Genomic DNA, 12252 nt, shown 5'->3' on the forward strand with positions numbered 1-12252 from the left:
CCGGGTAGATGCCAGTGCTGTAGCTGTACTGGAACAACTTGGCGGCAAATTCTTGAGCACAAGTCTTGAGTACTGTTGCTAGAATATTACCAGAGCCCATAGCATTTGCACACACGTGCACTCACCTCTCTCTCGCTCTCACATTCATACACTCACACCTTATGCTGCATTCCTCTGCCCCAACCTCTGCTCAGTCCCCACTCCCCAACCTCGGCCACGACACGAGCACCTGGCCTTCGCTCCCTGCTCCTTCCGCCAGTCTCCAAGTCAGGCTCCCCTCCCGCCCTGTGGCTTTGGCCTACTCCACCAGCTTCCATTTGTCTTTGGTTTTGTTCTTGCAGTGCTGACGTTGCCACTATTTCCAGCTCATCCAGTCGGTGGCCAGCTTCTGAGTGCATTGTTTGCTGATAGGCTGCACAGTGCCCCTATCATTAGCCAATGTAGTGTGAACACCGCTTTCAATTGGACAAGCTGGAAGAACAGTTTCTGTCTAACAAAAAGTGGCTGGACCTGCTGTGGAATCTTGGATGAGTCGTACGGAACACCAGGGTTTCTCAGGACTCTGTTTGGGAAACACTGATCTGGGGATATTCCAGTGGAAGTTTATGCACATCCCTGTTGCACATAGAAATATGCAAAATACGAGCACTTGCCTTTAGAATGTATCTACATTTCCTCACATGACAGGGCTGACTCATGATTTCAGAGGGTGGAGGGGATGCTTTGAAATGAAGATCTGTGAACATTTAAGAGGCACATGAGTAGGTACATGAATAGGGAGGGAGTAGAGGGATACGAACCGAGTAAGGACAGAAGATTTTTTTTGTAGTTTAATTAGGGCATCATGATTGGCATGGGCTTGGAGGGCCGAAGTGCTGTACTTTTCTTTGCTCTTTGTTGTTCTTTGAATATGGGATACCATAGCAGTTTACGATGGGGAGATAGTGGTGTAGTGATAATGTCACAGGACCTGTAATCTAGAGACCCTGGAGAATGCTTGGGAACTGTTTCAAATCCCACCATGGTAGCGGGTGGAATTTGATTATTGAAAATTAATCTCAGTGATGGGGACCGTGAAATTATTGCCAATTGTTTCCTACCTGGGCTGACCTGTGTGTGACACAATACCCACAGCAATGTACTTGACACTAAGCAAGCCACTATCCTTTAGAATTCAAGGATAATTAGGGTTTGGCAAGAAATGCTGACCTTGCCAGTGAGACCCACACCCCATGAAACAACAGAAGAAAGTACATAAGGAGGCCATTCAGCCCATCCAGTCTGTACTTGATCTGTTAATAAATCCTGACTGCTCTACAGACGATAGGGGTTTACAACATTGAATATGCCTATCCCTGTAATTAGTTTCTCTCAGTAATTTATTGACGAGATGACTTTTCAGCGATAAACATTTATGTTCCATGAAGACAAACAACAGTACGGTTGTATGGAACCGCTGCCTATCACAGAGCACCTGCAGCTCCTGGAATTAGTGACGTTGCTGGGCTGAATGGTTCTTTCTCACTCTTGAATCCTTAAGATTTGACCAACTCAAAACAGATCTCTTCTAAAACAGCAATGTGTTTTATTAGGTGTATCAAACTGGGGAGGTTACGCAGTAGCCTGCGGTCTGTACATTCTCAACAACTGTACAATTCACAAACGCTACTTATGCAAAGCAGTTGGGTTCCCTAAGACCTCTGAAGTGGATGAATATCTCTCAGCACTGCCGACTGTCCATAAGGTAAGTAACAGGAATTTATTTTCTCACCTGAATACAGGGGCATTTCTCTTTCTCCCTAACCTCCAGTGGAGTTCCTTGTTCCTTCCTTACGCCCTTCTCCTATAGAGCTAAGCTCTCTGTCTTTTATTTTGCAATACTAAGCTCATTGATCCTGAGTTTAACTCTCTTGTTCCTTCAGAACTCCCTTTACAGATTCATCCTCTTCCCTGCCTCTTGAAATCAAGTCATGTCACATACTTTCTTCTGGCTCATTTTTTCCCAGGACCTCAAAACTGTGGAACTTCTATCATTTTCTTAGTTTCCTCTCCCCGGCACCCAAAAGCTTTCAAAGAGGAAAATGTGTAGTTTTGTCATGTATTACGATCCCAAATGGTGTTACTACTGGGCAGGAAGTCCCAGAATGGAACTCTGGCTGAGAAGACCATAATGTTTTATTTTTTTTAGATAAAGTGGAAGCAAAGAATAACAGGTCTCCAATTAGATCTTAACAACAAGGGAAAAAAATTTATTTAACTTGAAAAGATGGATTATAATACAATACCCCTTCACTCCCCCAATTTTACAGATGTATACAGATAACTGTGGTGCCACTCAGTCGATCTTTTGTAGATTTCCTTAAATTCCCTCCAGATGATTGTTAGATGAGTGTTCTGAAACTCCACCGTCAAAAAGACACTTAAAAATCTTCCAAATGCTTTCCCTCTGGTGTTTTCATCAAATATCTGCCTCCAGGTTTTCCAACTATCCTTTCAAACTAGGCTTCCCCTCCACTGTTTTAACAAGGAGTCACTTCCAGGTATTCCAAATCTCCTTTCAGGATTCCTTTGTCTTGAATTACACAAACTCTGAGATCCAGTCACTGGTTGCTCCACAATTATTTCACCTATTACTCAGTCTGTATTAAGATATCACAAACCTTACAACCACTTTGGATATCTTTCTGGCTTTCCATGAGCCAACTCCTTCTCAGCTCTGTCTGTGGCTTCAATGAACAGTACGCTGTTAATTACAGTTTCCTCTGATCCTTTAACTTCAGACTTCCTGGAAACCTCCCTTCATTTCTCTTGTTTCCTTAGCTAGCTGTTCTTTGCACCTTCCTCCATTGTATGCCTTTTCTTCTAGCAAAGCTGTGAGAGGTGTTCCCTTGTTCCCTGAAAAGTTCCTTCTCCTCTGGCTTCCAGTTAAAACTAAACTCAAAAAGCTCTTCTCCCTAAAAGTGCTCCTGGTTGCTAAGCAACATCTCAATCCTCCTCCAAGCTCGTGTTTACTTTTCCCGTTATAGACTTTCTCAGTACAATAGAAACAGAGTTTGAACTGAACCCAATAAAAACACATTTGTTTAAAATGAATCAAACTGGAGTTTTACCCTTCCTACATAAAACCACTAAATTAAACCCACTTAACTCTATACCTTATCTCTAATACTTAACAATACATGTATAGATCATTTTAAACTACTGGTGTTTCCTGATACCTGGGATAATATTCCTTGACCATTACTAACAAAATAAACAGGTCAGGAAGTATTATTTTTGTGGGAGTTTGCTGTGTACAAATTGGCTGGCATGTTTCTTACCTGATAACAGCGACTACATTTTAAAAGTATTTCATTGACTCTTAAGTGCTTTGGGATGTCTTGAGGTTATGAAAGGAACTTTATAAATGCAAATCTGTTTTCTTTTTCCTACCAAACCAGTAGCTGTACATTTGTTGTGCTTTCTGATCAATGATCCGCCTCGATGGGTCCTGGATTGTTCTGCAAGCCTTTTAACCCTTTAAAAAGAATATTGAATTTATTTTGGAATTGGAGAAACCGTGTCAATTATTTCCTGTAATATTTTTGTTTCCTCCTAATCATTAGGCTTCCTACATGCCCTGCACATCAACAGGATGTGTGAAGGCTCCTACTTTGACTTATCTTTTGGTCACCATCCCAATGTCTCTTTCTCTGGCATGATGTGAATTATTTGACTGATTTCTCTCACTCTACATGCCTTGGGACATTTACCAATGGTAAAGTTGAAATATAAATATACGTTGTTATTGTAGGTGGCTGTCTCACCATCACTCGCCAAGGAGGAAAAGCTTCCCTTTACATAGCACCTTATTCTGCTTTTCAGAATTGTCCCAAAGTGTTTTCCATCCAATAAATTGCTTTGAAATGCAGTAACTTGTTTGATAAGCAACTATCTCAGAATACATGTGCATCTTTGGAACAGGAGGCCATTCAGTCCCTTCAGCTTGCTGCATCATTCAGTTAAATCATGGGTAATCTGTTTTTCACTGCGCTTACCCTTTCCATTTCATATCCCTTAATACCCTTCCCTAACAACTTTTCATCCTCAGTTTGAAATTCTCAATTGACTCTTTTGCCTTTCTGAGAGAGAAATTTTCACCACAACTTGTGGCATGAACGCTTCCTGATATCGCCCCTGAACAGCCGAGCTCAAATTATTTTCCTCAAATATAGAACAGACAAACATTTCTCCTTCCATATTCAAATTCTTTTTTTTATGCATTCATTCATGAGACATGGGCATCGCTTGCTGGCCAGCATTTATTGCCCATCCCTAGTTGCCCTTGAGAAGATGGTGGTGAGCTGCCTTCTTGAATCGCTGCAGCCCATGTTCTGTGGGTTGATCCATATTGCCGTTAGGGAGGGAATTCCAGGGTTTTGACCCAGCGACTGTGACGGAATGACAATATATTTCCAACTCAGGACGATGAGTGGCATGGAGGGGAACTTGCAGGTGGTGGTGTTCCCATGTATCTGCTGCCCTTGTCCTTCCAGATGGAAGTAGTCGTGGGTTTGGAAGGTGCTGTCTAAAGATCTTTGGTGAATTTCTGCAGCGCATCTTGTAGATAGTACACAGTGCTGCTACTGAGCGTTGGTGATGGAGGGAGTGGATGTTTGTAGATTTGATGCCAATCAAGCGGGCTGCTTTGTCCTGGATGGTGTCAAGTTTATTGAGTGTTGTTGGAGCTGCACCCATCCAGGCAAGTGGAGAATATTCCATCACACTCCTGATTTGTGCCTTGTCAAAGAACAAAGAACAAAACAGCACAGGAACAGGCCCATCGGCCCTCCAAGCCTGCGCCGCTCCCTGGTCCAAACTAGACCATTCTTTTGTATCCCTCCATTCCCACTCTGTTCATGTGGCTATCTAGATAAGTCTTAAACGTTCCCAGTGTGTCCGCCTCCACCACCTTGCCCGGCAGCGCATTCCAGGCCCCCACCACCCTCTGTGTAAAATACGTCCTTCTGATATCTGTGTTAAACCACCCCCCCCCCCCCTCACCTTGAACCTATGACCCCTCGTGAATGTCACCACCGACCTGGGAAAAAGCTTCCCACCGTTCACCCTATCTATGCCTTTCATAATTTTATACACCTCTATTAGGTCACCCTTCATCCTCCGTCTTTCCAGTGAGAACAACCCCAGTTTACCCAATCTCTCCTCATAACTAAGCCCCTCCATACCAGGCAACATCCTGGTAAACCTCCTCTGCACTCTCTCTAAAGCCTCCATGTCCTTCTGGTAGTGTGGCGACCAGAACTGGGCACAGTATTCCAAATGCGGCCGAACCAACATTCTATACAACTGCAACATCAGACCCCAACTTTTATACTCTATGCCCCGTCCTATAAAGGCAAGTATGCCATATGCCTTATTCACTACCTTCTCCACCTGTGACGTCACCTTCAAGGATCTGTGGACTTGCACACCCAGGTCCCTCTGCGTATCTACACCCTTTATGGTTCTGCCATTTATTGTATAGCTCCCCCCTACATTAGTTCTACCAAAATGCATCACTTCGCATTTATCTGGATTGAACTCCATCTGCCATTTCTTTGCCCAAATTTCCAGCCTATCTATATCCTTCTGTAGCCTCTGACAATGTTCCTCACTATCTGCAAGTCCAGCCATTTTCGTGTCGTCCGCAAACTTACTGATCACCCCAGTTACACCTTCTTCCAGATCGTTTATATAAATCACGAACAGCAGAGGTCCCAATACAGAGCCCTGCGGAACACTACTGGCCACAGGCATCCAGCCAGAAAAAGACCCTTCCACTACCACCCTCTGTCTTCTGTGACCAAGCCAGTTCTCCACCCATCTAGCCACCTCCCCCTTTATCCCATGAGATCCAACCTTTTGCACCAACCTACCATGAGGGACTTTGTCAAACGCTTTATTAAAGTCCATATAGACGACATCCACGGCCCTTCCCTCGTCAACCATTCTAGTCACTTCTTCAAAAAACTCCACCAGGTTAGTGAGGCATGACCTCCCTCTCACAAAACCATGCTGACTATCGTTAATGAGTTTATTCCTTTCTAAATGCGCATACATCCTATCTCTTAAGAATCCTCTCTAACAACTTCCCAACCACGGACGTCAAGCTCACCGGCCTATAATTTCCTGGGTTATACTTCCTACCCTTCTTAAATAACGGGACCACATTAGCTATCCTCCAATCCTCTGGGACCCCACCTGTGTCCAGTGACAAGACAAAGATTTGCGATTTCATCTCGCGTCTCCCTGAGCAGCCTTGGATAGATTCCATCAGGCCCTGGGGATTTGTCAGTCTTTATATTCCCTAAAACACCTAACACTTCCTCCCTTGTAATGGAGATTTTCTCTAACGGGTCAACACTCCCCTCCGAGACACTCCCAGTCAACACATCCCTCTCCTTTGTGAATACCAACGCAAAGTATTCATTTAGGATCTCCCCTACCTCTTTGGGCTCCAAGCATAATTCCCCAATTTTGTCCCTGAGAGGTCTGATTTTTTTCCCTGACAACCCTTTTGTTCCTAACATATGAATAAAATGCCTTGGGATTCTCCTTAATGCTGTCTGCCAAGGACATTTCATGACCCCTTTTTGCCCTTCTAATTCCTCATTTGAGTTCTTTCCTATTTTCTTTGTATTCCTCCAGAGCTCCCTCCGTTTTTAGCTGCCTGGACCTAACTTTTCTTTTTGACCAATCCCTCAATTTCCCTGGTTATCCACGGTTCTCGAATCCTACCCTTCCTATCCTTTTTTACAGGCACATGCCTATCCTGCAGCCCTAACAACTGTTCCTTAAAAGACTCCCACATGCCAGATTTGGATTTACCCTCCAACAGCCTCTCCCAATCAACAGCTGCCAATTTCTGCCTAATCCCACTAAAGTTAGCCTTCTCCCAATCCAACATCTTACCCTTGGGACACGACTCATCCTTTTCCATCACTACCCTAAAGCTAACAGAATTGTGGTCACTATTTGCCACATGTTCCCCTACCAAAACTTTGAAGACCTGACCGGGCTCATCCCCCAGTACTAGGTCCAGTACAGCCCCCTCTTAGTCGGGCTATCTACATAACGTTCCAAAGAACTTTCCTGTACGCATTTTACAAATTCCTCCCCATTCAGACTCCCAGCGCTACGCGATTTCCAGTCTATACCAGGGAAATTGAAGTCTCCCACTACAACAACCCTATTTTTCCTGCACCTATCCATTATCTCCTGACATATCCGTTCTTCCACTTCCCTTGGGCTGTTGGGGGGTCGATGGTGGATAGGCTTTGGGGAGTCAGGAGGTGAGTTTCTCGCCGCAGTATTCCAAGTCTCTGACTTGCTCTTGTAGCCACTGTGCTTATGTGGCAAATTCAGTTGAGTTTCTGGTCAATGGTAACCCCAAGGATGTTGGCAGGGAGGGATTCAGCGATGGTGATGTTTCTGAGCTTTGCATTTGAAAATCCTTCCCTTCTAGTACCCCAATAATTTCTCTAGCACTATTTTTTTAGTAATACTAATTTCCTTCAATTCCTCCTTCTCACTAGACCCGAGGTATCTTAGCATTTCGAGGAATATATTTGTGTTTTCCTCCGTGAAGTCAATTGTTAAATTGCTCTGCTATTTCCTTGTTCTCTGCTATCAATTCTCCTGATCAGTCAAGTGACTTTGATGCAATGTTTGGTTTGTGTTTCATCTCTTCGTCTTCCTGTCTTCCAACACCCAAAAGCTTTCAAAGAGGAAAATGTGCAATTTTTTCCTGGGATAATATCCCTCAACTGGCATCAATTTGTTCTGTGCCCCAGCACAGTAAATAGTTCCCCTCCACCAACTCCTTTGATTATTTTAAACATCTTAATTAGATCTCCCTTAATCTTCTATAGTCAACGGAATACAAGTCTAAGCACAACAACCTGCCCTCGTAACCCTTTAAGCCCTGGTGTCATACTGATGAATCTGTGCTGCATTCTGGACAAATCCAGTATATCCTTTCTGGAATGGAGTGCCCAGAAATGAACGTAGCACTCTAAAGTTTAAAGTTTTTTAATTTATTTGTCACAATTAAAGCTTACATTAACACTGCAATGAAGTTACTGTGAAATTCCCCTAGTCGTCACAGTCCGGCGCCTGTTCGGGTCAATGCACCCAACCAGCGTGTCTTTTGGACTGTGGGAGGAAACCGGAGCACCCGGAGGTAACCCACGCAGACATGGGGAGAACATGCAGACTCCACATAGACAGTGACCCAAGCCAGGAATCGAACCCGGGTCGCTGGCGCTGTGAAGCAGCAGTGCTAACCACTGTGCTACCGTACCGCCAGGCTAAATCAGGTTTAACCAGAGCTTTGTATAACTAACATAACTTTCATTCATCCCTTTTGTATTACAACCCTCTTGAGATAATGGCATTTATCTTTTTAATTATTTTATATCTGTACCTGTCCATTAGCTTTGAACGATTGGGGGCACAGGATAATTTAACTGACTTGACATGTTTTTAAATATATCTCTTCTCTCAGTGAAGCGCATGCTCCTCAGCTGTTAAGGGCAATAATGTGAAAACAACTAACGTGTAATTGTAAGAGTGAAGCTACATTTACCACTATTTTGCACATTGCCAGTAGCACACTGGACATAGGATGCTGGCTAACACAATTCTGTAAACTTTGTATACTGCATGATACATCAAATCTGCGATGCAGAAACGAGTTTCTGGTCATGAGTTACACATTCTAACCACTATTTACGTAAAGGAAGTTTCTTCTAACACCATGTCTGGATTTATTAACCATCATCTTTCCCCTTAGATCTCTAGTTTCTTCCTCCCCACCAAGTGAAGTTATTTTTTCCACATCTATCCTATCAAACCCAGTCCTTATCAGATCATCCCTCTGTTCTCTTTCCTGGAATGAGCCTGTTCAATCTTTCCTGATGCTTATAACCTCTCAGTTCTGTAGTCAGCCTTTCTGTCTGCCCTCAGGAAGAAAAGCTGCTGGAGTTGCTAGTGAAACATGGAATTCGAAGTGGGAAAACTGAGAATCTGGGAATGGAAGTGGACGGCTTGCTGTTCTATGACGTGCATTCATCTATGATCAAACAACTGTTGGAAATCACACTGGGACAGGCCCAATCAAACTAGCTCATAAAGTGGGCAATGCAGGAAGCATTAATGTAGAATTACAATCATTCTCACCGACCTTTTAACTGAGGGAATTCCAGTTAGGTTTACACTAACTAATGAGTATGATATTTGCACGACAGGTAGGTTGTAATGCAATGTTACTCTTCGTGACTAATTTCATGTTTTAATGGCTGTGTTGTGCTTCCAATTTACTACAATATTTTCTTCCCACAAATCAGGTTGTTCCAGTCTCTGCATTAGTCATTTTTAAACTTGTTCTCTGGATAATTGCGCATCATCCCCATTTGGGATTTCATTTTATCTCCAAAATAATTTGACAAATTGACTAAAGAAGAAAGGTAAAAGTGAGGAAATAATCCTCTGGCTGTAGTATTTTATGTTTTTATTAATTGAACCTCAAAGTCTTTTGCATGGAGCACCAGAAAGATATGCTAGATGCCCACCATACTCTACCGACAGCCCCGATGGGTGGCGAATACACCGAGGAGGGGAATTTTCCACTCCGATTATTGGGAAGGGATCAGTGGCATGGGCAGCAAATCCAATTGACGTCCCAAAATGGCTTTGACATCGGTGGGATTTCCCCAATCAATCATCCCCACCTCCACCAATGACGTAATGGAATCCCAACTTTCAATGTCGGAATCCCGATTTGCGCACATTTAAATTTAATTATCAGGCCCTTGGGCCTGGTAGTCCCCCACGTTAAATTGTCCATTCATGGTGACATGAGGGCATGCCAACATGAAACACGACAGGCCCCACTTTGTGCATCCCTCGAGCTGAACCTGTTGGAGGTGCATAGATGAGTACAGTCCCATGGGCAGAGGGTCATATCTAGGCAGTAGCCTGGCACCTCACCCTGGCATTGCCCATGGTGGGAGGTGGGCGACTTTCTACTTTTACATCGGGGCACCCTTAAGAAAAAACCCCAATTTGTTAACCTCACTCCCACCAGCGTTACATCACAGACCCACCCCTTAATTTTCTTTTTTCCATCATTTTAAAAGTACGAATAAATCAGCCAAACCTGCTGGCCCACTCCCCAACACATTTACTGCCTGATGACACTTTGTCAATAAATGGCCAAATTCCACCCTATGTGTTTTGGGCTAAGTTGCACGTTACATTTATTGTAATACATATGTTTATACAGATGAAAAAAAACTACCAGAAAGTGAATGTAGTATTCAACTTTCAAAGATATTTTACACTGGGGGGGAATTCTCCCACCCTGCCGCACTAATTTTCTAGCACAGCGGGCTGGGAGAATCCCCTGGCGGGTATGCGTGGGATTCACGCATGCGTTCCTGCTGGCACACATCGCCCAGCGCCGGATTTCCGGCGCCATCAGATCTGTGCTGGAAACCAGCAGGAAGACAGGTAAGTAATTTAAATCTTTATTTATGTCTAATTTCAATTTAATTAACGGGCCCAGGACTGAATTCTCCGGGCCGGCTAACCTCTCCCTCCCCGCCAGAGTATTTCCCTCTCGCGGGGTTTAGAGTAGCTCCCCACTTTCGGGGAGTTAGCGGCCCGACCCCACCAGAGTGAAGAAGAGGCAATCGGGATCTCCCCCCAGGGGGTCGGGCGGTGAGGGGATAGTGCCCCTTGGGCTTGGGCACGCTGGCACTGCCCAAGGGCAAAGTGCCCATGCCCGGAGGGCACCTTGGCTCTGCCCACCGGCATGGAGCTGGGGCACATGGGGGCAGGGCCTTGGGGCGGGGCCTATGAGCGATCAGTGGGGATGGGGGTTCCCACTGCCACTTTGCATTGGGATCGATGGGGACAGGAGGGTGGCCAGTGATTGGGGTGGGCTGGGGGTTGGGATCAGCCGGAGGGGGGGGGGGGGGGGAGGGTGGGGTTGTCTGCCTGAGGGTGTGTCTGCACTGCGGGGAAGGGGTTGGGGATCAGGGCGGGGGGGGTGGGGGGTGGTATTGAGGCTGGCCCAGGAATAGTTGGGGGTCCGCAATCGGGCCATGGGGGGTTTGGGAGGGCAGCACTGTTGGGGTCCTGGACTGGCTAACGATCAAGCTGGCCACCAAATAGGAGGCTATCAGTTCGAGGCCACTGCGCATGAGCAGAGACCTGCTGGTTTCAGCCTCCCGGGCGGGAATAGGCCCCGCACCCTGGAATCTAATGATATTTGCGCTGGTGGCCTCTGCATTGCACAGAGTGTGGGAGATTCTAGTCTGAACTCGCACTGAAAAAAACAGCTTTCCCGCAAATTCAGCACCTGGAATTTTTTTGGGAGAATTCCACCCTGAACATATTTTAAATGGATATTGTGCGATTGAGATAACATGGGATTTCTAGCTGCATGAAGCCCTGCCTCACAGCCAAGTTGTATTGTTTCAGTTTAGATAGATGAAATCTAAATATGGCCAAAATCAGAGGACATCTGTATATAAAGAACTGGCAAAGAAGATGTGTAGGTGAGGTAATAGGAGATGTTTGCATTCCAAGTTAATAAATATTGGGAGCAGTGCCTGCAAATGCAGGAACTGTTCGTGCTGAAACATGTACAGGCAGACAAATCTTGTAAAACCAAGACTAAGAGATTCCTTGGTGCTGCTGTCATTCGACTGCTTTATGTTCCCTGGACGTGTGGCAGAGATCTCATTTTGAAATGTAAGTAAGGTCTCCTCCACAGTTCTTGTGATGTTACAAGGTCAAATGCTTGCAGTTCTGAGGAAATTCTGAACCAAAGTGATTCTTCAATAGCTCCAAACTATTCGACTTCAGAATAACGCCTGCAAACTTACTTTATTTGATACTTGCCCGACAGCAACCTACCAATGCTCGGGAATACGTCACCTCCGGCTTCCTTCCATGTCACGTGCAATCCCAGTTTAACCAGGTATCTCTATTTCTTTATGACTGCTGAATAACTGCACACCATCCCTGTTTGGGATTTCATTTTCCTTTAAGGTACTGACAAGTTGAATGGAGAAGAAAGGCAAATGTTGGGAAATGTTCCTCTCATTGGAGTATTTTATGACTTGGGTGCAGATTTGTCCATTGAATCTCAAATGCTCCAAGTCTTTTGCATAAAACACTGGGGAAATATGTACGAGTTGCCCA

At 44.8% G+C, this 12252-nt stretch overlaps 1 protein-coding gene across 6 annotated transcripts in view; it reads left to right on the forward strand.

Moving 5' to 3' along the window:
• The window catches only part of dglucy (D-glutamate cyclase), a 69365-nt gene extending 58601 nt beyond the window's left edge, over window positions 1–10764 (forward strand). For 4 of the 6 annotated variants that reach the window (XM_078234482.1, XM_078234480.1, XM_078234483.1 and 1 more), the window contains 2 exons: window positions 1593–1744; window positions 9007–10764. In XM_078234482.1, the coding sequence (XP_078090608.1) occupies window positions 1593–1744; window positions 9007–9165 (311 nt within the window). In that variant the 3' untranslated portion in view covers window positions 9166–10764. The remainder of the gene's footprint in view (window positions 1–1592; window positions 1745–9006) is intronic. The other 2 variants (XM_078234485.1, XM_078234484.1) reach the window with 1 other exon arrangement.
• The last annotated feature ends 1488 nt before the right edge of the window (window positions 10765–12252 follow it).

The sequence above is a fragment of the Mustelus asterias genome, chromosome 18 (genome assembly GCF_964213995.1).
Source record: "Mustelus asterias chromosome 18, sMusAst1.hap1.1, whole genome shotgun sequence".
Lineage (NCBI taxonomy): Eukaryota > Metazoa > Chordata > Chondrichthyes > Carcharhiniformes > Triakidae > Mustelus > Mustelus asterias.